Source organism: Sordaria macrospora, chromosome 4 (assembly GCF_033870435.1).
Source record: "Sordaria macrospora chromosome 4, complete sequence".
Lineage (NCBI taxonomy): Eukaryota > Fungi > Ascomycota > Sordariomycetes > Sordariales > Sordariaceae > Sordaria > Sordaria macrospora.
In genome coordinates, this window is record NC_089374.1 from 1,979,746 (window position 1) to 2,005,132 (window position 25,387).

Here is a 25,387-nt window from a genome sequence, read left to right on the forward strand (position 1 = left end):
CCCTGAGGGTTCCTCATTGCGTTCGAATCTGCGCGGGCATAATTCCGCATGTGTTAGGCAGGCCCAAGAGCACCTCCGTTTTCAACGGCAACATGTCCGGGACTTGGCAAGAATCAATAGTTTGGTGATATGAACTGATCTCTCTTTAGTGTAGTCTTACCAAGTTTATTTGGTACCAACAAAAGTCACAGACATTCCTTGGCATCGTCCGTAAGTAGCGATCTCGCAGTTCCGACGATTCATTGAGCCTTCCAAAGTCTAAAGGTCACTTCCTCCCAGGTGCAGTGACGTACCTATGTTGAAAGGCATCGGTACCATCACAAGTCTGTCACCATGTCCCCCTGGGTATGGGTAGTAGTAAAAGCCCATTCAACATTCACGTTTAGCTTGACAGCAGATATATACAAGACATCTTGCGTCCATAATCCACATAGACTCGTCAACATTCCTTTTGAGAATTGGTCCAACTGTTGGCACCAAGACACCCATCATCCATCCATCATCTCATGACCATCCATCCATAAAGAAAACCTAGACGCCATGCCGGCATGGATGAAAACACAAGCCAGCAAAGAAGAGAGAAGCAAAACAACCCACGCCAAAGGGGGAATAGAAAAAGCCCAACCCATGTGTGTAAAGAAAAGCCAAAACAGCCAAACAACCAACCCGATAAGGCGAGCTCAACACATGATGCCACTCACTCACTAACCACCAAGTGACGACTCCGCAGCAGCCCGCTGCCTACTTCCCTCTCTCCTCTCAAACCTCCTCCTCTGTCTCCTCTCCGCCGCACTCGACACCTCTCTCTTCACACCACTAGGATTCTGGCTCGCACCGCTCGGGCTCAGCGCACTCCACTGTGCGGGACTATCTAAGCTAGAGATAGTCCCCGCGGCATTGGGCATCTGGCCCCCGGACGGTCCCGCAAACGGCGGCGAGTCCTTCCCGCTAATCGGCCTAGTCCCCTGTCTCGCAAACGCCGGGTCGGGCGGAGACAGCGGATCGTCAAAATTCGGCGGCAAGCTGCTTCCACCGTGGGACGCTTGCTGCCTCGGTGTACCGCTACCGCCCGTGTTAAGAGGGGCTGGATAAAGAGGGTTGGCGGTCGGGTCTACCCTCGCCTCGGCGGCCCGCTCGGCTCTGCCACGTTGACTCGAACTCCTGCTCTCGCGGCGGTCTGACCGGCGATACCGCCTGCCGCTGCTCGGCTCTGATTCCGAGTGGCTGCTGCTAACCGAGTCGCCTCGGCGGCGCCGGTTGTTGCCGCCGTCCTTTCTCGCATCCTCGTCCGTCATCCTACGCAGAGTAATGTTCCTATCTCTGTCACTCTGTACCTTGACCTTGACGCTGGGCTGGTCAGAAGGACCGCCTGGCCTGCGACGCCGGTCGTCTTCCTGTTGTTGGGCGGCCAGAAGACTGGCGGATGCTGCTGCTGCTGCGGCCGCCGCCGCCTCAGCCTCTCGTCGTCGTCTGTCAGCATTGACATCTGTCAGGTCGCTGCTGCTTGTATCGGTTGGGGGTCTCAGTGGGTAGAAAACGCCGCGTGGGTCGGGAGGCATGGCAGGCATGGCGATCGGGCCATTTCCGGGAGGTGGGTTCCCGGAGGGTCCAGGAGTAATGGGAATGATTGTAGGTGGCGCACCAACGCCCGGGGCACCTCCTGCAACCGGAATGGGGGCGGGTGGCGGTCGAGCTCCGCCGGCCATGGGCGCTGGGTCGTAAGGGGCATGCCCTCTCGGCTCCATGGAAGTGAATTCGTCAGAGAAAATCGAGGATCCGGTCGTGCTCGTGATGTCCGTTGGTGCCGCTGGGCGCATGGCAGCTGGGCGACGTTGGGAGTCGCGTCTGGACGGACTGGGATATCCATCACCTGTGTACTTGGAGTTCCGACGTCCAGCTCTCCGTTCTTCTTCTTCGTGCCGTCTCTCCTCTTCCTCACGTCGCCTCTCCTCGTCGTCTCTTATCCGATCCTCCTCCTGTCCAGCGCGTTTGTCCACCGTCTTTTTGGCAAACCAGCCAAGGCCAAGTCCAGCGAGCAGACCCTTCCCAGCCCCGCTGTTCCTCTTCTTCTCGGGCTCTTCTCTCCTAGAAGGGCTAACATACGAAGAATAGTCTGAGGCAATCGTGCTCTCGAATCGCGAATTGCGACGGCCAGCATGCGATCGTGGTGGTGTGCCAGGTCGGTAAGGGCGTCGGTCATCTGCAGCGCTCTCCACTTCGGAAGCAATAACCGGGTTCTGCTTGGAATTTCGTCGATTGTCCGTCCGGGTGAAGTCGGTGTAATCGGTATAATCGCTTTCGGTTGGAGCCGGGCCTCCCCTCGGTGGGCGAACACGGCTGGGGGTTTCTGTTGAGACGGCTGAATACTCGTCATCGCGACGGTCATGTTTGTTCTTCAGATACTTGGCGGCCAAGAGACCAGCGCCAAGCCCAGCCAGCTTACCCATCCATCCGCCTCCACCAGTGTCGCGTCGCGAGGATACGTCAGTATACTTGTCGTCGTGATAGCTGTCGTGTCTGCCATGTGCATGTGAAACTTCAGTTGCGCCATCATGGGGAGCATGGGAACGATACGGGCTGGGACTACGGTCCAGGGCCCTTTCCTCGTCTTTGTTGCGCTTACGGCCACGAAGCATAGCCAATGCGCCACCAGCGGCTGCGAGACCGAGCCACTTCTTCTTTCCGTGGTGGTGGCTCTCCGACTTCTCATCCGTGTATCCAGTAACTTCAGAGCGAGCACCACCTGCGTAGTACTCGCGGCGTTCCTTGTCTCTGTAATCAAGAATGAAGTACAGAAAAAGGAGGAAACTCATCCAAACAGCATAGAGGATGAATGTGTACTTGGGCGAGCCATAGAGTGTCAAGCCAAGAGGCACTTGGGCAATACCAAGGATGGCGATAGCGCGGCCCATCCAACGATGAAGGTGTAGACGGAAGGAATGGCCGGTGATTTTGCGAATGAGACTGCCACCAAAAGCTTGAACCAGAATCATGACGTAGATGGCGACACCGATGCCATGGTGTGGATTTGTGAGGTTTCGGGGAGGGCCGACAGCGATGAAACCGAGAACGAAGACGACGGTGCTGAGACCGACAGTGATGACCTGAAGGTATGCATGATATCGGATGGCGTATCCCGGCTTGCGGGAGTAGAAGCGGGCAATGAGGACGGCAATTGGGATGATGAAGAGGAAGGTGATGGCGGCTATCACTCCGTGGCCGAGAATGAGACTGTGGTATTGGGTCAAGGTCGAGAAGCGATTGCCCATGCCTGTTATGGGGAGAGCATTGTTAGTTCCATTCTTGATGTTTGATGCAGTGGGTGGATGGACCAAAGGAATGGAAGGCCATACCATTGTATCGCATAGTATCAAAGTTGAGACCCTGGAGATTGGGAAGCAGGAACGAGTTCTTCTCAAAGTCCCAAGTTCCATCGCCTACCGTTAAGGTATTGGACGAGTACGAACTCGACCCCGGCGGTGAAAGATTGTTCGCCATGGCGGGCAAGACTTGCTGGAGACGGCCCTGCAGCTCGGAGCAGGCCGAGGAAAGATCACAAGAAGTTGCTCAATCCTCCGTCTTCTTGCAAGTACAATACAAAAAATGCACAATAGAGGTATTGGCAAAAGTTGGATGAAGAATTGGCGAAAGCTGTGTGTTGCGAGGCGGCGGTTCGCGCCTGGCGACAAAAAGATTGCCAAGTTCCTGGGACCTGGAACCTGGACGGGCCAGGAACAAACGGGGGGGCTGGCGTCGACACAGGCGCGATGGCGGGGCAGGACACAGTGGGCGACAGGGCACCGGCAGTAGTTGCGAGCTGTGAGCTGAGTTGAGCTGGGAGGGCTGAGTCGTGGAGGGATTCCGTTGTTTACTTCCAAATACCTAGGGAGTCGCTAAGTGTGTTGTCGCTACCTGCTTCCAGAACTCAAGGTAGAGAAATGACTTCCAGCGTCTGCACGAGTTGCACTTGCACTTACAGCGGGAATGCACATGGCAGTTCGTTCTTTTTCCCCCGCGTCGCTGGTCTTTAGGCTGCCTTAGAATCGTCATGGAACCTGCATTCGCGCTTTCCTGTGGACAAGACCAGAGACCCTGCAGCGCTGCACAAAGTTCAAGATTCCGGAGGCTGGGGAAGCGTCCATCGGCCTCCCGTCCAACAAGGCAGCCGCTTCGCTTTCCAAGTCGGGTCACTTTCAGCGGGCATTCTGGGCATCACGGTTGGTTGCTGGGGAACCGAGCTTGGGCCACCACCATCCCCAGCCCCCTCACAACAACCTTCTCCAAAATCCAACCTCCATCATCATCTCCACTCCCGCCGTTTTGGGACGCCAGGAACGGGTAAGGACCGCCAGGGCAGCTGGGCGACAGGGGTGAAGCTGTCTTCAGCCTGTCAGATTTGCCGCCAATCAACTTTGATAATGGTACCTGAGCGCTGTGAGTGCGGGGACAGGGCTTTATTTTCCAACTGCAAACACTCTTTCGCCTCTTCAACCTTCAAACCCACGTTTCGTCGTGATATTCTGGGCTTTAGAGTGTTTGGCATCTGAAGAAACGGCGAAGATGGCATGAGAAGTCAGAGCTAGGGGTGGTTACATATACTCTTATACAGAACTTTATCTCTAGCCTCTACAACCCTCCTCATGTAGACTGTCTGGTACAGAGCTCCTCCCTCTCATTCCCCGTCGGTATCTTTTGTCAAGTTGCGGTCTCATAAAGTATGCAACCCAGCCCTGTGAGGCATCCCTTAAGCCTCAGCGCCTGGCGATGCCTTCATATCCGAGCTTGGCGACAATGCTTAGCTTCACTGTACATGGCTGCCTCAAGCCTATGATCACAGTGGCAGGTAAATAAAAACCAGCAAATCCCCCTACGCGGAGGTCTGCCGGTATCAGTATTCCAGCCTCATGCCCGGCCTCCCTTCAACGGTCAACCACCACCACTCAACCCTCACCAAGACCCACCATGTCAATGATTCAACGCTCCCTCCTCCGCATGTCTCAACAAATGACAGCCGTCGTCGTCGACCTCCCTCTCCAACCCAGCAGCAGCGAACCAAGCACAACAATATTCGCCTCCCTCTCCCTACACGGCCAAGACCGCATCCGGCTCCTCCAGTTCCCCGACGACATCGTCAGCGATATTCGGCACATCATCTCTTCAGCTTGGTCGTTCGGCATCACCTCCAGTGGCCCGTACGGTGAAGAAGCCTACCAGTATGTACTCAAGGGGAGGCCGTTCGGAGGCCACCACTTCCTCACCTCGCACGATAAAACCGAAGCCGTCCAAGCCAGACGGCCCATCCGCGACATCCTGGCCTTTTTGTACAGTCGCTCCTGGCAGCTCGTTTGTCCATTCAACGGGAGTATTCATGCTAGCGCAAAGGATGAGCTCATCTTCCGTCGTCTTTCTCCTTCGAACGAAGCACCTCCTCCTCCGCCGCCGGTTGAATGGTTAGCTCTGGGCTTTCTGTCTGACAGCCGGATACGAGTTATCTATGATGTTGAGAAATCAATCGATGGTGGTGTCGACGATAATACCTGCAGGGACGCCGCCGACTTGGACTACATCGGGACTGTCATTGCTAAGATGAGGGACATGTTTCAGTCATTGGACATGTTCGAAAAGGGGGAGTGGGATAATGATTGCTTTGAGTTCCGGTTGAAGCATCGCCCGTTTTTACAGCGCGGCGTGGAGGGGAATAAGGTCCGGCTTATGAACTCGAGGCTTGTTGAGCTGCTTGATGGGCTGGGGTGGAAATCGCACGCGACCATCTGTCAGAACTCGGGAGGTGATGAGTGTGGGATGATGGATACTTGGTATTTTGTTAAGGAGAAAGGGTCCGGTGTGAGGTGATGGGCGTGATGGCGGTGGAAGTCCTGGAAAAGGTTGGAATATGAGGCTCAAAAGCCAGGTCGGCAAAGCTAACATTCAACTCTTTGCGTCATGATCCTTCCAGAACCCCGCGACTTTACTGAAGAGGAGACCTGCATACCTTGAGGTTATTCTAGATGGTAGGTACATCTTCTCAATCGCTACGCCACCATGTCCACGGCGTTTGACTTTGCAGTCGATGACAAGGAGTTTGATCGAGCCCTGCCATGTCGCGACAAGCTGTGGATCAGGGGTCAGAAAGTTGAGACTGGGCAGTCTGTCAGTGAAGTGGTGGTAGAAGAAGTACAGCGCTTTTTCAAGCTGGCGGAAAGAGAACTGTGGATCATAGTCGCTTTCGGTGCGCATGCCGACGATGCTACCCTCGATGGTCGACATCGCTTACTTGCACACGAGACCGTCTCGTATTCCATTAACCACTGCACATACTGTACGCATTTGATAGTTGTTGAGAGGTTGAAAGATCTATTGCAGCCGGTCGATGACAACCATGGACTTCCTTCACCGATCCGGAGGAAATTCTGGTTTGTGCCCAAAATGAGGCTTTTGGGGATCTCAGAGTGCAGTCCAATGCCGATATCTTGTTGGTTTGGTTCTTTTGAAGAGGCGTTTGATCAGTCTTCAAGATCACGAATAAGCCCAGGGTATCTCGGGTTCGTCAACCAACACAGCATTGGAAGAGGCTCCAATCCTTTGAGAAAGATGCACAGAACTATCATATATGCGAAGCAGAGCACACAAAGCCCGAGAGCCAAACTGTCCTGAAGGGGTCGTGAATCCCCGCACTAACATATTTACTCGTGAGTCTTATTTTGGGACGTGGAATATCTCGGCAAGTTCTATCTGACTACCGACCTCCCTAACCGGGTGTTTTTCAAAGTGTCAGCTAACTGCCGATGCAAGAGCTCCCTCTTGAAATACGAGAGCAAATAGCTTGACGGTGTTGGACATTTCACACTGGTACTGCCCAAAAACATATCTGCCTACCTTAATCATTCACCGCAAGCCAGGTCCTCGGCCTGCCCGCGGTGTAGGTACCTATGTCTTGCAGTTGGCCATCGACTGAGACGGCACAGGAACGTTACCTCCACAGAAGAACCTACTCTGCCACTCGCCACAATCTCAACTGTCCAGTGCAACCATCAGTTCAACGACACGGTTCTTGGCGCTTACACAGGCTACGCTCAGTTAACTGGGACTCTGAGGCTCCTGCACTGCTTGTCGTAATCGACCGTGAACGATGAAAGAGTAGTTTCCCAGGTGGGATCGGTAACGCCGCTCTTTCCTTACCCCCGTAAGGCTTATACGAGGGGTCTTTACTCAGACAAGCTCACAAGAGCCGCGATGGAGACTCGAGCGGGGACTGCCAATGCAACCAAGCAATACGTGGTTGCAGTGGTTCGTTTAACACGGGTTGAACCTCACCTGTTCCGTCCAAGCTCACGATAGCTTCGCTCTTACCCTCGTCACCAACCCACCAAAACACTAGCCACGATGCCGATCCACACAGCAATGGAGCCATCATCCCGAACCCGCCGGCCACCTTCTATCTTCCATGGGAGTGTCCCTTCCCCGGAATTCTCGTGTCTCGTAATCCTCGTCGGCATCGGCATTGGCCTCCCATGCAACCAACCTTCCTTCCCTTGGCTCTTCGACTGCAACGTCAGGGTGGAAAGAAGTCCCTGGAAATATTCGGCCTCTGGACTGCTATAAAACCTTTCATCCTCTCTGCCCCCCATCAACTTTGGTCTCTCTTCTTCTTCAGCAGCATCATCATCAGCAGACACCACTTATCCAAGTTTTTGGTTATACACACAACATCATCATTGCATCTATCTGTTCCAGTCTCCTCTTACCCATCCACCCCTTCTCACTCTCCACCATGAAGTCTTTCACCTTGTCCGGCGTTATTGCCGCTCTCACTGCCACCGCTGCCGTCCAGGCCCAGACCTACTCTCAAGATGGACCTTTTTATCTCAAGCTCCAGTCTGACGACACCTCCCTCGACGGCAAGTTCCTCTATGCTTGCCACGCCGGTGCCGCCATTGAGTCGCTGTGCCTTGGCGGTACCGAGAATCCCGCCGGTTCCTCTTCAGCCTCCTTCTACTACAACTACACCGTCTACGACAATGTTCCTTCCAACTCCGGCCTCTTGACCTGGAACCTTGTGGCCAACGGTCCTGATGGTCCCATCACCGTCTCTTCTCCTCTGTCTTTCAACTATGACCCTGGCTCTAATGTCGCCACGACTCTGTTCACGGTACGTTGTTCCCAGTCATGTCTCCTCCACCGCGAGTATCGCTTACTGACATACCCTTCACAGCCTGGTTCTTCCCCGAGCATCAATGTTGCCTTTGACAACGAGGACAAGCTTTTTGTTCCTACCTACACCGACGACTCCAAGTACGTTCCGGGCCAGTACCCCGAGTACCCTGGCACCATCGCCCTCCAGAACTGGCAGGCATGCTGGGCGCAAGTTGGAGGCTACTACTACAACGTTCTCGCGTGGGTTACTAGCGGCGCGCCGAAGAATCCCACTTGCAAGGCTGTGAAGGTCGCCAAGGTTGCGGCTTAGGAGGCTCAACAGGAGAAGCCCAAAGGTGACCAGGCAGGGGAGGTTGCTGCTCAGATCCCCGACGGCCAGGTACAAAACACTGAGCAGCAAAACCCGGAGGATGATAGTGTCGAGAAGAGTGCTGGAGAGCCTGCCGCCCAGATCGGTGATGGTCAGGTGCAGAATGTTCCTGCGAAGGAGGGTGAGGAGGTTGTGACTCAGATTGGCGACGGTCAGGTTCAGAATTCTTTTGTCAAGGGGCCCGTTTCTCAAATTGGTGATGGCCAGGTGCAAAATGCTCCTGCAAATGACCCCAATCCTGTTGTCCAGATCGGTGACGGCCAAGTCCAGAATGTTCCCCTTCCCGTCACTCAGATCGACGACGGTCAGATTCAGAACGCACCAGTTCCCGTCACTCAAATCAACGATGGCCAGATTCAAAACGCCCCTGTGGAGGAAGACTCGACGCCTGTCACTCAAATCGGAGACGTGCAGGTGCAGAACGCTCCCGCCAAGGAGGAGTCAGTCCCCATTACTCAGATTGGTGATGGTCAAATCCAGAATGTCCCTGTCACTCAGATCAACGATGGCCAGATCCAGAACGCTCCCGTCAAGGAAGAGCCCCAGCCTGTTTTCCAGATTGGAGATGGCCAGGTTCAAAACGTCCCTGAGCCCAAGCCTACTGTTCAGATCGGTGACGGCCAGGTACAGAATCCCTTTGTCAAGGAGCCCGTTGTTTCTCAGATTGGTGATGGCCAGATTCAAAACGCTCCCGTGAAGGAAGAGCCCCAGCCTGTTGTCCAGATCGGAGACGGCCAGGTCCAGAATGCTCCCGTTCCCGTTCCCGTCACTCAGATTGGTGATGGTCAGATTCAGAACGCCCCAGTGAAGGAGGAGCCCAAGCCTGTCGTTCAGATTGGAGATGGCCAGATCCAAAATGTTCCTGCTCCCTTTCCTTCTGCCACGCCTACTCCTGCTCTCGCACACGAGGGACAAGATGGCGAGGAGCATAAAGGCCAGGACGACAATGAGAGCTGGGAGGATGCCAACGCTGAGGAGGACATTGAAAGCTGGGAGCACGCCGGTGCTCATGGTGAGGGCGAAGGCTGGGAACAAGCCGATGCTCAGGAGGAAGGCCATAACTGGGAAGGATCTGATTCTCAGCATGACGAGTAAACGGACTTAATTACTTGGCAAGAAAGATGAGACGGATGGTCGGGTGACCCGGGCAGAACATGCATCATTAATCGCTACTGTTTTCTTATTTAAAGTAATGATGGTCGGAACTCGATGCTCCGGCGTTGAGAAGAATCATAATTAATACATTTCATTTCATTGACCTTCTCTCGACTCCGTCTTTTGGTGATTGTAGCGACCAACATCTTGAAGTGAAATGCATTAATAGATCTCTGGTATGAATTCCTTCATCTCGAAGGCACTGATTACATACTGACAGAAACTTTGGCATGGAATTAAGGCAACTAACCACGTAGATAACATTCCGTACAGTCTAATGCAGCTTTGTTAGTTCGAGACCTCTAGTCAACCTTCCTAGCCGTAGTATACATCTAATTGATCCCTTTTGTTCGTTAATAAACGCGTAATAGCACCTCGACATGATATTTTGAAGTTTGTTGTTGTCTTTCTAATTCGTACTTGGCCATTACATACTGTCCTTGAGAGGTTTGGGACAGATCTTGTCTAGTATACTAGAAGTACCGAGCTAACAAACAAACCAATCAGCATTATATTGTACATAAGCCGGGCACCGGTATCCTCAGTCCTGGCATTGGTTGACCGACTGTGTAGGCGGTGGTGGCGCATGGCTCAGATCTTCTGTTCCGAAACTTGGGCGCCCAGATTGCCTCTTCAATCATTTCAATGAGGCTCCACATCACCTTATCACGAAGATGGACTCGAAACGAGTTGGGAGCCTCGCATGGTATTGGTAGTTACTACTATGCATGTTTCTGATGATCATGGTGGTGGTGGTGATGGGGGACTGGTGGTTAGTAAAAGAAGGCTTACATGGCAACCTGCAGGCTCTGTCTTGGCTTTGTGCCCGGGACGGCGGGAGTTAAGTGGAAATGAAGGCGGTAGGTACATAGTAAGCGTGATGTTTGGACAGATAGGTATCGTTGGATGGATGGATTGTCCGATCTCGATAGGTACCTATGCAGTGGTGGTGTCCTGTCCAAGCCTGCCTGGCCGTCCGGGCTCGGGAAGCTCGACACGATAACCTTAGAGCGTTAGAGGTATTGATGATGATGGTGGTGGTGGTGGTGTTGAAGTGTCGAGGTGTCGATCTGAACTGCCCAACTTCTGAATGGCACCGCACCATTGAACAAAGTTGCCCAGCCTGCCTGAGAGAATGGTTGCCTTATTCTTTAGTTTGAGTTCGCAGTTGCTTGTCTCATTTTCTGCTTCTGCTTCTGGTGGTTTGAGTTGAGGAGTTGAAAGTTGCGAATTGAGGCTGCAGTTCTTGCTTGGGAGTAAGGCAACGGGCGTCGTTTGTGTGCTACCAACCATCTTCTAGGTCTAAAGGATAGAATGATAGAAGTGCGGAAGGTCGATTGATATCGGAGCCTTGTTCTTAGGGACTGTGACGTTACCGGGACAATGATGGTTGTGGAAGGTGTTGGGGTTATATAAGGTATCTTCTGCTTAGTCTCCCCCTTTTTAAAGGTTGGGACATGAATGCCAGCTAAATCCGATCAAATCATTAACTGCTGTCGTGCACGGGTGATTGAATCCATTGAGGTATACTTGTCAGTTGTTGATACTGCAGCATCTTGCAACTTTGCAACTTTGCAAGCATCGCCACGTCAGGAACATTCTTCATCTTCATCATCATCATCATGGGCGACCCCGGCTTTGTGTCTCTCCCTCAAGGGACGATTGCTAGAAGTCAGGGACAGCAGCAGCAACAGCAGCAACAGCAGCAACAACATCAACACCCTCAACATCATCTAACAAGCCACCAGTGTTCACCTTCACCTGTGGTCAGAAACACTCATTCCGGCCATATGGGCTCCTTCCAACCACAGAGCATAAACTCGACACCCCATCCTCCTCCTCATCATCATCATCCTCAGCAACCACCACAACAGAGACACTCTGAGATGCCACAATCGTCATCACCACCCCACATCGCTCATCCAGTATCTCATCAGAATTCTTCCTCTTTCAGCCCCAACTCCCTCCCAGGGAACATCTCAAGAAGAATGACACAGTCGGAAGCCAGAGAAGCACTCACCACCTACCTCATCTACCGCCTCTATCAAACAGACAACGCAAAGTGGGAATCCACCCGTAACACTGGTGTCTTGAGCGATCACCAAGCCGCGAGAGATATGCAGGCTTTGGGGAGGGACGACGGCATCAAATTAAGAGACAGGTTGAACAAGCTCAATGGGTTGCAGAGACGATGTTTGGAAAAGAGGTTGAAGAAGATGAGAGAGAGGGAGATGAGAGATCCTTCTGAGGGGGGGAGTTATAAGATTGATTTGGTCGGCGTTGAGGAGTTGAGTCTAAAGGGGGAGAATATAAAATGGAAAAGGGGGGAGGTTGAGGTTGAGGTGAGAGATAGAGGTAGGGGTAGGGGTAGGGGACAACGTTATGACCGTGAGCGTTCTTCTGGGAAGGGAAAGAAATCCGTGAAACATCATGGTCATTGGTACCGTGTTAAAGGGAAGGTGGGGGGTGGGAAGAAACGGCTGGAGCGACATAAGCATAAGCATAAGGACAAGGCAGAGAGGAGAGGAGAGGGGACTCGAGGGAGGACCGTACCTGTACCAGAGACCAGCTACATTGTGGCTTACTATAGACGGTCACCAAAGTCTGGTGTTGATGCGGTTGCGCTGTATAGAGGGCTGGCAGAGGAACCAAGGAGGAGGAGTCACGAAGGTATCATTCAGTTGCATGGTGGCAACACACATCATCAGCAACCTCGACTTGGGCCACCTTTGCTGCCACATCAACCGCATCACCTGCATCACCTGCATCACCCGGTGCTTCAATCACAGCAGCAACATCAGCAGCAACACTCTCACCAACCTCACAGCCTCCAACAACAGCCTCTTCATCCTCAACATCAACAGTTCCATCCTGTACCCCAACATGGCTCCAACCTGGGACTCCCAGGTTGGGGACCGCCTTCAGGACCTGGCGGGCCTGGAGGACCATACCCACCACACGCAGTGAATCCAAGCTGTCCAGCTCTTCCAGCAGGATGGCCACCAAGACCGCCAACCGGCCCGTCTACACAACACATAACAACTCATCATTCTTCGAACCAACTTCCACTCAATACTCAGCACCAGCAACATCCCAACATGGTCCGCATTGTTTCCTCTTCCGGTAGCGGAAGCTTCAACTCGTCATCGCCCACAACCATCTTCTCCAGGGCAAGAGAATCAGGGAGTGAGTCAGATACCGAGACCGACTATAGTGACTCCGAGTCCGAGTCCGAGTCCGCATGTGAGTCCGAATCTAACAGCGAGAATGGCCAACAAGGTGGTCATCGATACCACTCGCGCTCTCACTCTCTTGGCCTGAAGAAATCGGGCACTCGCGGCCGGAGTCGTCATGCTGGAGCCGACAGTCGGGGTTCTTCACGGTCCAGTTCACGGTCAAGGTCCCGTTCCCGTATTCGTACTCGTTCGAAACCGCGAAGAAGACACCACTCTCATGCCAAACCTCAAAGGGCGTCTCACAATCGTCAACGACGACGACAGCCACGGCCACACTCCGGCCTGCGGTCCAGATCTCAATCTCAATCTGAATCTCAATCCCGATCCCGATCTCAATCCCATTCAAGGTCGCGAAGAGCCTCCTCTCATTTTCGTCGTTCCCGTTCCCGTTCTCGCTCGTACTCGTGCTCAAAATGCCAATCTCAGTCCCCAGACTACAACAGACACAGCCATAGCCATAGCCGTAACCATGGCCATCAACACCGACAAGCAGATTCAGACGCAGTCCTCCTCTCCAACCGCCTGCAAAACCTACAGATCAGTAGCACAAAGAACTCGGAGTATGAAACGGCGGGATCATACCGGTATCTTCCTGCTGACAAGGGAAAGAGATGGTCCGGTCCGCTGGCGAGTGATGAGGATTACGATTATGGTGGGCGTCCTGAGCCAGAAGTAATCGGTGTTCGTCGACTGGTTGCAGATCCTGGTGGACATGGTGGTCGTGGCGGGTTGAGTATTAGGGGTAGGAGAAATGATCATGGGTGGGGGGTAGAGGAGAGGCCTCGTGATAGTGGTGATGATGGGGGAGCAAGAACTGAGCGCATGTATTTCCCACTTGGGAATCGGGAGGCTACCAGAAATCCTTTTTATCCTTTGCCTTTGCCGAAGGGGTTTCCTGGACGTTAGTACATAAGCAGGAAGCAATGTCTCGAGCTTGTTAGTGCAGGGTTTTCCAGGATTGGCATCTTCTTCCTATTCAATTTCCCTATCATGTGGTATGCAATAAAGCTGCCCTTGGTCAACTTTGAGCAACTACAGAAAGATGTACAAAACGTATGACGGGTGAGAAAAGCTATTGATATTTTCCCGCGACCGCAACCATAACTTATCCTGCCCTGCCCAAAGAACCGTGAAACGTGTATCGCTAAGCCAAAGCGAAGCTGTGACGGAAGGAAACTAAAAATAGGAAAATCTATGACACATTGTACCCCAAGCCATTGATGAATTGTAAAAACAACTGTTAAACATGCCCAGTCCACGGGCAAAAATGACCCCTCCGAATTTTATGACAGGTAACGCTTCGGGGTTCGACGTTCCCGAGTGCGCTTCCCCTATTGCGTCTCCTCAGCTTTTGTCTCATGATCGTCCGTGTCGTTATTGCCCATCTCGACATCCTCCTGTGTCGCCCGCGGCGTGTCCGTTCCCTCCTCGACGGCGGCCTTGGCGCTACTGCTGCTGGCTTTCCTCTCGTCGGTAGTCTCGGCGTCGGCAACGCGATCAAGATCCATCTCCTCGGCCGTCGCACCACCCTCGGCATCATCCGTCTTGTTGCCGGTATCGCTTGTCGAGCCACGGGGCTTGTCTGTTGCCTCTGCTTCTGCTTCTGCTGATGCCTCTGCTGATGCTGCCGCTGCAGCCTTCTCCGCCGCAGCCTCTTCTTCCTCGGCTTTGGCCTTGGCCTCATCGTAGGCGTCTTTCTCCTTCTTGTATCGCTCCGCGTCCCGATCGGCTCGATCTTCGAACTCTTTCCTGCGGTCTTCTGGAAGATCTTTCCACTCGCGCGACAATGTCTCTTCTTCGACATCGGTGTTATCGCCGTTGTTTTCGTTGTCGTTGTCGTTCTCGTTCTCGTCCTCGGGGCTGCCGGACCCTTCGGCGGCTTCCTTGCTGAGCGCCTTTGCCGCGGCCTTCTCTTTCGACGCGGCCCGCTTATCGTCGCAGTAGAGCTCGAACGCGCTGCTCGGCTTGATGGGCCTGAAGGTGCCCTTGTGCAGACCGTTGGTCGCATGGTGGGCTGCCGAGAAGGCGTCGGAACTGGGCGACTGGGTCTGAAGGTTCTGGTTGATAAAGGTAGCGCCCGCGGCACCACTAGGCAGGTCGAGGTTGGGCATGGCAGAGGGCTTGCGATGACCACGCTTGATGCGCAAGGGCTTCTCTTTTGGCTGCACGGCTGCTGTCAGCTTACCGATTCGACCTGTGCGTGTTTGATGAAGGGATGTATGATGTTGATGGTGATGGCGAGTATGTCCGCCCGGATTCAGAGGTGATCCTGGGGGTGATGATACGGCGTCACGTACTGTGGGCGGCGGGCTGGGGCTGCCGTCAGAGTCCTCCACGTTAGTGCTCGTCCTCTTGGCCAGCTGCTCAAGAAGGAACGCCCGCTCCAGCCTCATCTTCTCGACCTGGCGCTTCAGCCGGGCCAGACGCAGGCGAGCGGCATCGTTGGCCTCCTCAACCTCGTTAGTGCGCTGCTTAAGCTGGATGCACTTCCTGCGGTAGGCCTCCTCGACTGAGGGCGGCAGCATGGGCGGAACTGAGCTCGCTGATGGGGGGCGATGGGAAGAAGGGTCAGTAACCTTTTTCTTCATTTTGAGGATGATGGAGGAAGACATGACGAGAAGAGAAGAGAAGGGATTCGCAACTGAATCAACGCGCCTGAATTGCAAGGCAATGGTTCAAAGGGAAAAACGGGATGGAGGTTGGCAGGGCAAGAATATGGAGATGTGGTGGGAACGTGGTTGGGAGTTTGGGTTAACCTGGACTTACCTGGCGCCATTGTTGGAGTAGTTGTACCGTGGTGGTGGTGGTGGTGGTGAATTAATGATTAATAGTGGAGTTGTTCGCGTTTGCGATCGCGAGTCGTTACGAGAATGATGAATTCGGTCAGAGGCGACTTGTTTGTTTGCGGAAGGAATAAAAGGGAGGGAGTGTGAAAATGGCCGGCCACCTGCTGCTTTTAAAAAGTCATGCAACTGTTCGGTCGGGCGGTGACAATGAAATCGAAAGGTTGAAGCTGGTTGTCTCCCAAGTAAAATGGATGAAGGTTGACAAGCAAGTGCAATCAATGCAGCCAAGTGGACGTGGACGGATGGCGCCGGGACCTGAGAAAGTCACGAAACGATAGAACGCCATGGACCGCTGTACCCAAGTACAGTTACAGCGAGGTTTCCACTATTTCCAGTTTGCCCAGACCCCCCAAAGCTGGAGTTCCAGCTGCTCCCGGTCCAGATGGAATGTCCTGAGTGCAGGTGCTCCTGTGGAAAAGAAGGTGACGATTCCTGGTCGCGAGATCAAGGGAGGTTCTGGGATAAGCGGATAGTGTTAAACGCTTAGGCCCCTGGTGAAACAGGTTTGCTGCGGTGAACGCGGATTGAGAGGTCTAGAGCTCCCTATCCGCTTATGCCAGCTGTTTGCCTGCCGCTAGCCCGCCACACTGCTGGCTTCTATCCGCTTCATCGACTTTTTTTGTGGGCCCCGCACCGCTTGGGGGGGAGCTCCTGAGGAGGGTCCATTTGGCATTTGGACCATGGCCAGCGAAGACACCGCAAGACAGAAGAAGCCCGACAAAACAACAAAGATTCAGGAGAAACACCAGAATCAAAGCCCGCCATGTCGTTGAATATCCCCAACGCCCCGAACGCTGGCCTGTTCAAGGGCGGCTACAACAAGTAGGTTTTATCTCCTTTTATTCCCCTGATTCTGCTTGTTGCATCATGTCCAGTCCTACCCCGCCAAACTCCCCTCCATGGCTTTGCTTGCCTGCTTGCTTGCGCCTATGCGGTCCCAAGGGGGTTCATGATCCGTGAACTTCACACACATGGGTATACACAACAACAGATGGTTCTAACCATGTTCCCACCTCAACAGCTACGATTCCGAGGATGGCGCCGTCCTTCGCAACATCGACGCCTGCAGGGCCATCTCGTCGACTGTCCAGACCTCCCTCGGTCCCTTTGGCCGTAACAAGATCGTCATCAACCATCTCCAGAAGATGATCCTGACCTCGGACGCCGCTACCATTCTCCGCGAGCTCGATGTCGTCCACCCCGCCGCTAAGCTTCTGGTCATGGCCAGTCAACAACAAGAATCCGAGATGGGTGATGCTACCAACCTTGTCATCGTCCTGGCCGGTGAGCTCCTGAAGAAGGCCGAGGACCTGCTGCGCATGGGTCTCAAGACTTCCGACATTGTCACTGGTTACGAGCGCGCCCAGAAGATTGCCCTGGATACCCTGGAGGAGCTTGTTGTCGACAAGGTGGAGGACTTGCGGTCGCAGGCCGGTTTGAGCAAGGCCATCCGCACCGTTATTGCCAGCAAGCAGAACGGCAACGAGGACTTCCTTGCCGACGTGGTCGCCGAGGCTATCCTTGCCGTCCTCCCCAAGAACCCCGCCAACTTCAACGTCGACAACGTCCGCGTCGTCAAGATCATGGGTGGCAGCCTGAACCAGAGCCGTGTCGTCAAGGGCATGGTCTTCCCCAAGGAGCCCAACGGCACTGTCAAGAAGGTTACCAAGGCCAAGGTTGGTGTCTACACCTGCCCCATCGATACCAGCCAGACCGAGACCAAGGGCACCGTCCTTCTACACAACGCCCAGGAGATGCTCGACTTCACAAAGGGGGAGGAGAACCAGCTCGAGACAATCGTCAAGGAGCTCTACAACTCCGGTCTCAGAGTCGTCGTTGCCGGTTCCACAGTCGGTGAGCTGGCGATGCACTACCTTAACAGATACGGCATTCTGGTCATCAAGATTCTTTCCAAGTTCGAGCTCAGGCGTGTATGCAGAGTCGTCGGTGCCACTCCCCTGGCCCGTCTCGGTGCGCCCATGCCCGACGAGATGGGTAGCATTGACGTTGTGGAGACTATGGAGATTGGTGGTGACCGTGTTACCGTGTTCAGACAGGAGGATGAGGTCACAAGGACAGCAACCATCGTCCTTCGGGGCGCTACTCAGAACCACCTCGACGATGTTGAACGTGCCGTCGATGACGGTGTTAACGTCGTCAAGGCTATCACAAAGGATGCTCGCTTGGTCCCTGGCGCCGGCGCCACTGAGGTCCAGCTCGTCGAAAGGATACAGGCTATTGGCGAGAAGACCCCGGGTCTTGCGCAGTACTCCATCAAGAAGTACGGTGAGGCGTTCGAGGTCGTTCCTAGGATACTGGCGGAGAGCGCTGGCCTGGATGCCACCGAGGTGCTCAGCAGGCTCTATGCCTCCCATCAGAAGAAGGACACCTGGTCGACGGGTGTGGATATCGAGGCATGTTGAATCCGTTTGAACTCTCACATCTTATGCAGCGGCTAACAAGTTTGTAGAACAACGACAACTCCGGTACCATTGATGCCGTGAAGGAGGGTATTCTCGATCTCCTCGTAACCAAGCAGTGGGCTATCAAGCTCGCCACCGAGGCTGCCAGGACGGTTCTTTCTGTTGATCAGATTATCGTCGCCAGACAGGCCGGTGGTCCCAAGCCCCCCGGTCCCAACCCCAACTGGGATGAGGACTGATCTGTTAGAAGAACGGAAAACGTGTGTAATTGAGCCAAAGGGATAGATACTGCGGCTTGTGAAATGAAATGTTGATATAGACAGCTCCATGTACACAAAGTAATACCCAAATTTCGGTCTGGCAAATATCTTGTCTGCCCTTGTCACTTTATCTGATTGGGGCGTGAATGTGTGTGTATCTGTACTCTCCATGATGCCGCCGTGTCCTTGCTTGCGCTTCGTTGCAGTTACAAGAAACTTCACCACCTACCTGCTTCTGCCCCGACGCCATCAAAAAAAGAAGAAAAAAAGAAAAGAAAAAGGAATTTCTGAAAGATTTGAGATAGAGAGAGAGAAAATAGAGAAATAAACCAATGAGCATTCCCAGAATAGTTCCAATCAGCGTCGCGGTGCAATCTCTCTCCCTACAGCAAGGTTCACGCTAAAAAGTGCGGTTAGTGTGTTAGGGTCTTTCGCGGGCGGACCCCATACAAAACTCCGCACGCACTATCTAACTGATAACGCACGGCCCGAAAGTGCACTTTTCGTCCGCAAAAGAATTGTTAGGCCTAACATTTAAAATCCATTTCTGTTAGTATCCTCTTTTTCGTCGCATCTCTTCGTGCACGTCACCCCTGGATCCAGCCTTTCATTGCCTGGGGAAGGCCGAACACTCGCAAAAAGGAACCAAAAAGAAAGAAGCTAGCCCGCCCAGATCCGAGTCGAACTCGAGACCAGCTGCGATCTTACGAAAACTGTACCTCGGGATACCAACGCACCCGGCAATGTTTTCATCAACGCGGGCGGGTAGGCGGTACACGGAACCGCTGCGCCATATAGACACACAAAGTATTTGGGCCCTTGCGTTGTGGTAGAGAGGTCGGATAAGGGGGCTTATAAATTCCGCTTCGGGTTCCCTTCGGGCACTGCAGGTCCACAGGTGCCCGCTGCCGTGTTGCTTAGTGCCTGCCCGGTGACGGGAGTTGGGATGACGCGGCGGGTTACTTACCGTGGTTGTAGGCAGGAGCGACGGGAGACCCAGTGAGTACGGTAGCGACGGGCAGAAACTAAGTAGCGAACAATATTCCCGTCCCGTCGTCCACGTATCAAGGCAGTCGCGACACTCAGTGATCATCCCATGGATCTGCGCCGTGTGTCTTGAGTGTGAACAGGCAGGAAGGAAGGAAGGAAGGAGTATTGCAGACCTTGCCGTCAGCCGGGCACGTTGGTTCAGTTCAGTTCAGTTCCTCTGACGCAGAAGACAAACCTACCTACCTTAATGCTTGTGATCATAAGCCAGTAGAGAGGAGGTAAGTAGGAAGGAAATAATTGGCTTGCCATACTTGATCGAGGAGAAGGAAAATCCCATCATATGGTAGACGGCTCGGCTCGTTTGGTGTAATAGAACTTCATCCCTGCGTAAGTATTTCGCGTCTCGTGCATACCTGGGTGACTACCGCATCCAAGCAGGGTCAAGACAACGGCTCGAGTCCTTTAAGGGAGGGATCCTCACTCATGTTTTGTTATGGCAACTTTTTGTTCTTCTTTTTTTCTTTTTACCTTCTTCGTTTTTCTCTGTTTTGCTTTTTGATTAGGTACTTTTAGGGAGAACCTACGGTATCCGTGCCCAGCCGTCGGCCAAAGATGGAGGAGGTTTCAATGAGATTGATAATACGTGTGTGTATGGGGAAGGGAAGGATGCGGGTCTGGAGATAGAGCACAACACACAGGAGCGTTCTTGTCGTCGATACTTTCGTATGGCTTCCCCAACCCGGTTGCCATCGTAGACGGGAGCTTTTAGCCAAGTCTGTTCGGTCTGGTGAAGAATCTAATCTGTCTTTGAGTGATGATTGCGAGAGTGACTGCTATCTACCAAGATCATGGCCACCAAGAGGCTCCTAGGAGCCCTGAAATACCTAGTGCTCAAGTTTGACACATTCTCCATCAGGACATTTGAAGATCCATGGCTTAATACCAAACTAGCCACCAAGCAACTTTGCACGTTCCATTTCTTAGACGGGATGATGTATGAGAGTCATTGATCTGAGCGACAATGGATGGTACGGGACATTCTGGGGATGCCCTTAAATTTATATTTCAATCTAGACGGATGAACAGAAATGGCAGTAGGTATGTCGCAGGAAGAATTGCAAACATAGCGTGGAAAATAAACGAGTGTCTGTCGATATCATTGATAGACAACACCCAGTCCTCCAAATTTCCTCTGTACATTTGTTAAGTTTAGCCTCTCCCATTTTGAGCCATTCAAACCGCCTCGTGTCAGATGACTTGCTACTGATGCTGCGAAGACATATTGAGAAAATATTTTCAGCTTTTTGACAAAGTTGTTGAACAAACTCATTGCAGTTTTGCCTGCATGACCGTACGCAACTACGGACAACCCCAGACAAGTGGACATCACCGAGGCCTATCAAGCGGCCACTCCATCTCCCAAAAGCTGTCAAGCCTAGTTAGTAGTTCAACATGACTCTATCGCTATGCCACCTGGTAGAGTATGCCTGATTATCGGCCTGAGGAGACGGTGAGAGACAGATGTTTCCTGTTTTGTCTAAAGACTCGACGCAAAAATGTGTCGGTCAGCGTAGCGGCTACTTGGTCGTTGGCTCGTTCGCTGTCAAGTTAGAGCGTCTGTGTGTTATAAGGTCAGTGCGTCGGCATTGCGACTCTGCAATGTCTCAACTCTTTTACTTGAGGCGGGCGGGGGTAGCCAAGATAAATTGATCAAAGAACTTGTCTTCCAACGAATGTTAATACCGGTTTTTGGTGTTCACATTCAACATCACCAGGTTTGCGCACGGTCTTCATGATGATGTAGTGTATGTAGTCGATGAGGTGGCTTTGGTGATGATGTTGCGGGGCCCTAACATGGTGGTGTGAAGTAAGGTAAGAGATAGACGATCAGCTTGACCACCAAACAACCCCTGGCAGCAGCAGTTCACCCGCCTCCATGGAACGGAATCCTGCAAAGCTGATGCTGGAAAATGCGGAGGAGACTTGAGAGGTCTTAAGAGGCCATCTCGAAGCGGAGACGGAGGGGGCTCGCCAGCTCACTCGGACACCGGTGTTATTATCGCCTTTTCTCTTGGTCCGTCATGGGTGTTACGGTGTCGCCATCACATCACAGCGGTCCGCCACCATGAGGCTACTGTAGCTACTATGGTAAGGGTACCGGTAGTAGTGTCGCCGAAAAGCTTCATCGGCCGTGATGTCCCGTGTGTGCTACCCCGGATGTGTTTTGGGATTCTGAAGAGGAGTTGAAACGCAAGCGAGGCAGGGGACTGAGCCTCTCAGAGCAACTGGGAATTCACACCCCATTGCCGATTTGATCCACTCAGCTTCAGACCAGCGACGTCCTGTCCTTGTCTCCCCCAGAATCCCACTCAGACGAACTAGCGTTCGCATCTTTTAACGCTTGGACCGTTGCGAGCCGCGATGCTTTTTGGCCGGCGTCGCGCCCATCTGCAATAAAATATGCGGGATGGGATGCCGATTTGCTTGTCTTTTACTTGGCAAGATGAAACTGGGCGAGGGGAGGCAATTGCCATGAACCAGTGGGATGATAACGAATGCCGGACTAGGTAGTCACAGACTCAAGCCGCCTTTGCCCCAAGAAGGCTGAAAAAGAGTCCCGCTTGACCTGATGAAAGTAGATTAGGATGTGTCTGATATCACATCGATCTGTATGATTTGGCCTTTTTGTCTCGCCGTCCTGCCGTCCAACCGCGGTGCCGACCTCGCCGAACGACGAACGGCCTCTGGATTCTGTTCTAGGTGTGGCCATGGCAATTGACCGCGAGTGCACTGCCACATGACTGACCAACCAGATTCGCGGGCGCGAATAAACCTGCCGTTCTGGGTTCGTACGTGGTGTGGTATTGGACCGTTGGAAAAGCCATCGTAGGTAGCAATCGCTAACATGGCCATGTTTGGTTTTTTTGCTTCTCATCACCGTTGCAGTTCATTCCCCGCTGCGAGGGCAGTCGCAAGGATTCGGTCAACATTGGCGGCCTTGATGTTGCAACCGGACGCACGAGATCACAGGCTTGGGACCAATGTTTCCTTTTGACCCTGAAGAGCTTCATTTTACCTTGCAGATGGCGGATATGAAGTCTGGAGTCTGGGTATAAAATGCTCGGCTTATAACCTGATTTTTGGACAGCAGGACAAGCGGAAGCTGTGATTGGCGGAAGCTATATCGATTCCCAATTGTCAGTGCTGTGTGGATGGGTGAGATGATGGTGGATAGTTTGCCATCAGATATTGAGGTATGATTGGTAACGATACCGCGCCTCAGTCTTAGCAATTGATGATGACTGCTCCGAGTCTCTGGGCCTCTTTCTAGTTCTCCAAGCTAGAAAATCATGGAGCTGCTGTTGAAAGTGGAAGTTGTGCCCCTCGTTCCTCTCATGCCGCCGAGCTGAAAGAGAAGTGAGTGGATCAGGAGCGAGCACGGTGTCCCACTTATATACAGGCCCCACTCCTAATTTCCAACAAGTCATGCCTTTTGGAAGGTGCAATATCATCGTTGCCATGAGCTTGGAAGGGACATCTGAGAAGTTTTCGTGTTCAATATTCGACAGTCGGTGGTAGGGAAGGTGCAGGTCGAGGATGAAGAAATTCTTCAAGTACCTCTAGGTACTGACAACTGAAGCGCTAATAACTGTGGAATTCAGGCAGACAAAGAACTCGACAAGTGCTGTCCAACCGGCATCAACCCCGCGCGCCAGACGAACAAGTGGGATTCCGATTCACCACCTTTACATTCGCGCCCACATCATCTCCAGCTTGACCAGGCCATTCGGAAAAGCCGTCTCAACGGTGTCAAGGGTATCGAGCAGATCGTCACTAGTACGCTTCAAGAAGCTCTTAGTATAGCTGTACACTACATGATCAAATCTTACACTCTTGCGGCGCCTGAAGAAGCGCCACCCTCCCGCGCGCTTGGCACACTCACACACTCAGCACCATATCTCCCAGATACCTTCCAGAGCAAGGAACTCCTTGACCAAAGCTGGACATCAGAGGAGCCAGTCTGCCAATCTCCGGCCATCAAAATGCCGACAGCTCAGCTTACCACTTCCAGAAGCCCAGCAACAGGTGGGGGCGATGAGGTTATGGCTAGGGGGAAGAATCGGAGGAAAAAGCAGGACAGACAAGACACGGAGGGAACTTTTACCAGGAAGTCGGGCCTGTCAGGGAACCTGGAACACTCATGGAAGCATCCGCGACACCGATTTGCGCTGAGTTTCCATGTATGGCACCGCCACGTGCTGGCAACGACACCAAGGATGGCTCTAGAGTTTCGGGTTTGACCTGCCCCTCAAAGCCCCCCTGTTCCCACCACTTCCGTCTATTCGTCTGCCCCGAAGAAGACGCCTCAATTTGACTCGATTCGGCTGTTCCTTCAGCCTTGCAAAGCTTTCGATAACCAAGTCCGGTTGCGGACATGGACGGTTCGTTACCGTCATGGCGAACATGTAGACGGCCGGGCGGTTTTCTTTCGTGATATCCTGTACGCCTCAGTCAATGGTGTCCAAAGTACGTCGCATTGCAAGAAATTCGGGTTCTGGACCTCGGAACATATGTGTTGGTTGGACGGCCCACGGCCCTTTCCGTCTCACCCTCACCCACCTACCAACATGCTTCTGGCACAACACCGAGGTTGGCCGGAGGCAATGTACCGCTCGCACTTTCAGGATGCTAAGAACACATGTTTCAGCCATGATATATCAAGCCCTGAAAATCGAAATTCGTCATGGCAGTGCCCGACGATCAGTTGATGGTTGTCTTGCTCATCGTTCCCTTGAACAGGAGGCTCTGCATGTCTCCAGAGCAAATACCGAAGCCTCGACGAAAGAAAAGAAAATTGCAAACAAAAAGAGATTATACCAGGCGCACTCAACATAAGCAACGTATTGTCTAGCGTACCGTCATCCGCTCTCATTAACCCCTGATGCCCCTGGATGGTGGATTGTTTGGTTCACCACTCAGAAAAGAGTTTCGCCCGCGCGGTGGGCAGCGGAAAATGTCCTTCGCTGCAGGTCCTCCTTAGCGCATGCTTGACCCGGTCAACTCCACAATCAGAGTAACGATACAAGGAACAGGGTCAGAACTGGAAGTGTCCAAGAGACGATTGGAGGACCCGGACGAGATGTCGCGGACTTGGACAAACCCACTGACCCAGGCGACCGGTGGCCCACCACAGCCCGTGAGAGGTTCCCTTGGAGTCTCGGTCCCCCCTACAGAGCGGGACGCCCCCGATCGCTCCCATGTGTCTATGGGCCCGCCCTCCCCCAGCTTGCGTGATGCAGAAGCGAGGAGCAGCACGCCTGGCGACCTGCTAGACCTGCCTGGGTGGTTCTGTGCGATGCGAACCGCCCGGCACGTTAAAATCGACTGGAGCCCCGATTTTCCCTTTTCCTCCAGCCCGCTGCCTGTCTTGTCACGTCCATCTCTAGCCGCCCTTCAGTTTGTTTTTCTCGAAAGCCGCCCTTTTGTTGGTGGTGGTGGCGTCACGACCCTTCCTTTTCCCACTGCACACACGTCTCTCTAGTGTGTACAAACAAGTTGACGTTGGCCGCATAAAGTACCGCGCCGCCGCATCTTGACCTCAGAGACACTTCAACCCGGTCAAGAGCCAATCATCCAGTCCTTGCGCGCGCCATACTGCTGCATCGAGCAGTCACCTGCAGAACCGCAGAAGTCGAACCGACCCGCACCGGAGTGTGGAACGAGGAAAAGGAAAGCAGGAGACAACCAAGCTGGTGCCGAGCAACCAGAGCAGTCGACGACTTCAGCGATACCCTCGATTCCCTGCCACCTACGTAGCTGCTCAACGAAAGCCTTTTGCTCGCCAATTCGCCCATCATATTCTTCTACAGACGACCGATTTTTTTGCGCATCAACCAACAAAACAAGATATCTCAAACAATTGGTTTCTTGCGGTTCTACGGGTTTGGTGTCT

General features: G+C 53.1%; 7 protein-coding genes across 7 annotated transcripts; 5 read left to right on the forward strand and 2 right to left on the reverse strand.

Moving 5' to 3' along the window:
- Positions 1-323: 323 nt before the first annotated feature.
- On the reverse strand, positions 324-3,738 carry SMAC4_01982 (uncharacterized protein). Its single transcript, XM_024655294.2, has 2 exons — positions 3,354-3,738; positions 324-3,271 (listed from the first exon to the last, which is right to left on the reverse strand). The coding sequence occupies exons 1-2, from the start codon at positions 3,496-3,498 to the stop codon at positions 705-707; spliced, it is 2,712 nt and encodes a 903-aa protein (XP_024511196.1). The 5' UTR covers positions 3,499-3,738; the 3' UTR covers positions 324-704.
- A 1,224-nt stretch (positions 3,739-4,962) lies between these two features.
- SMAC4_01983 (uncharacterized protein) lies at positions 4,963-5,853 on the forward strand (the record flags this gene model as incomplete). Its single annotated transcript, XM_003348914.1, has 1 exon — positions 4,963-5,853. One exon carries the CDS (start codon positions 4,963-4,965, stop codon positions 5,851-5,853), a length of 891 nt encoding a protein of 296 aa, XP_003348962.1.
- Positions 5,854-7,087: 1,234 nt separating this feature from the next.
- SMAC4_01984 (uncharacterized protein) lies at positions 7,088-9,778 on the forward strand. The gene is made up of 3 exons (XM_003348915.2): positions 7,088-8,149; positions 8,213-8,452; positions 8,477-9,778. The coding sequence occupies exons 1-3, from the start codon at positions 7,772-7,774 to the stop codon at positions 9,617-9,619; spliced, it is 1,761 nt and encodes a 586-aa protein (XP_003348963.1). The 5' UTR covers positions 7,088-7,771; the 3' UTR covers positions 9,620-9,778.
- A 1,411-nt stretch (positions 9,779-11,189) lies between these two features.
- On the forward strand, positions 11,190-12,646 carry SMAC4_01985 (uncharacterized protein; the record flags this gene model as incomplete). The annotated part of the gene is made up of 3 exons (XM_003348916.2): positions 11,190-12,021; positions 12,270-12,286; positions 12,388-12,646. Exons 1-3 carry the CDS (start codon positions 11,302-11,304, stop codon positions 12,644-12,646), a joined length of 996 nt encoding a protein of 331 aa, XP_003348964.1. The 5' UTR covers positions 11,190-11,301.
- Positions 12,647-12,777: 131 nt separating this feature from the next.
- Positions 12,778-13,591, forward strand: SMAC4_01986 (uncharacterized protein; the record flags this gene model as incomplete). The annotated part of the gene is made up of 2 exons (XM_003348917.1): positions 12,778-12,922; positions 13,068-13,591. The coding sequence occupies 2 exons, from the start codon at positions 12,778-12,780 to the stop codon at positions 13,589-13,591; spliced, it is 669 nt and encodes a 222-aa protein (XP_003348965.1).
- Positions 13,592-13,966: 375 nt separating this feature from the next.
- On the reverse strand, positions 13,967-16,212 carry SMAC4_01987 (uncharacterized protein). Its single transcript, XM_066089688.1, has 3 exons — positions 15,682-16,212; positions 15,213-15,457; positions 13,967-15,077 (listed from the first exon to the last, which is right to left on the reverse strand). The coding sequence occupies exons 1-3, from the start codon at positions 15,689-15,691 to the stop codon at positions 14,247-14,249; spliced, it is 1,086 nt and encodes a 361-aa protein (XP_065946805.1). The 5' UTR covers positions 15,692-16,212; the 3' UTR covers positions 13,967-14,246.
- Positions 16,213-16,384: 172 nt separating this feature from the next.
- Positions 16,385-18,486, forward strand: SMAC4_01988 (uncharacterized protein). The gene is made up of 3 exons (XM_066089689.1): positions 16,385-16,583; positions 16,783-18,175; positions 18,232-18,486. Exons 1-3 carry the CDS (start codon positions 16,525-16,527, stop codon positions 18,421-18,423), a joined length of 1,644 nt encoding a protein of 547 aa, XP_065946806.1. The 5' UTR covers positions 16,385-16,524; the 3' UTR covers positions 18,424-18,486.
- The last annotated feature ends 6,901 nt before the right edge of the window (positions 18,487-25,387 follow it).

Excerpts from the sequence above, each read along its gene's own strand:
- SMAC4_01988 (XM_066089689.1), top strand. The coding sequence starts at position 16,525 with ATGTCGTTGAATATCCCCAACGCCCCGAACGCTGGCCTGTTCAAGGGC. Across the intron at positions 16,584-16,782 it reads TTCAAGGGCGGCTACAACAA|CTACGATTCCGAGGATGGCG; the intron begins GTAGGTTTTATC and ends CCACCTCAACAG. Across the intron at positions 18,176-18,231 it reads CGACGGGTGTGGATATCGAG|AACAACGACAACTCCGGTAC; the intron begins GCATGTTGAATC and ends ACAAGTTTGTAG.
- SMAC4_01982 (XM_024655294.2), bottom strand. The coding sequence starts at position 3,498 with ATGGCGAACAATCTTTCACCGCCGGGGTCGAGTTCGTACTCGTCCAAT. Across the intron at positions 3,272-3,353 it reads TGATACTATGCGATACAATG|GCATGGGCAATCGCTTCTCG; the intron begins GTATGGCCTTCC and ends TCCCCATAACAG.
- SMAC4_01987 (XM_066089688.1), bottom strand. Across the intron at positions 15,078-15,212 it reads GCCCCAGCCCGCCGCCCACA|CCAAAAGAGAAGCCCTTGCG; the intron begins GTACGTGACGCC and ends GCAGCCGTGCAG.
- SMAC4_01984 (XM_003348915.2), top strand. The coding sequence starts at position 7,772 with ATGAAGTCTTTCACCTTGTCCGGCGTTATTGCCGCTCTCACTGCCACC. Across the intron at positions 8,150-8,212 it reads TCGCCACGACTCTGTTCACG|CCTGGTTCTTCCCCGAGCAT; the intron begins GTACGTTGTTCC and ends TACCCTTCACAG. Across the intron at positions 8,453-8,476 it reads AGGCTGTGAAGGTCGCCAAG|GAGAAGCCCAAAGGTGACCA; the intron begins GTTGCGGCTTAG and ends GAGGCTCAACAG.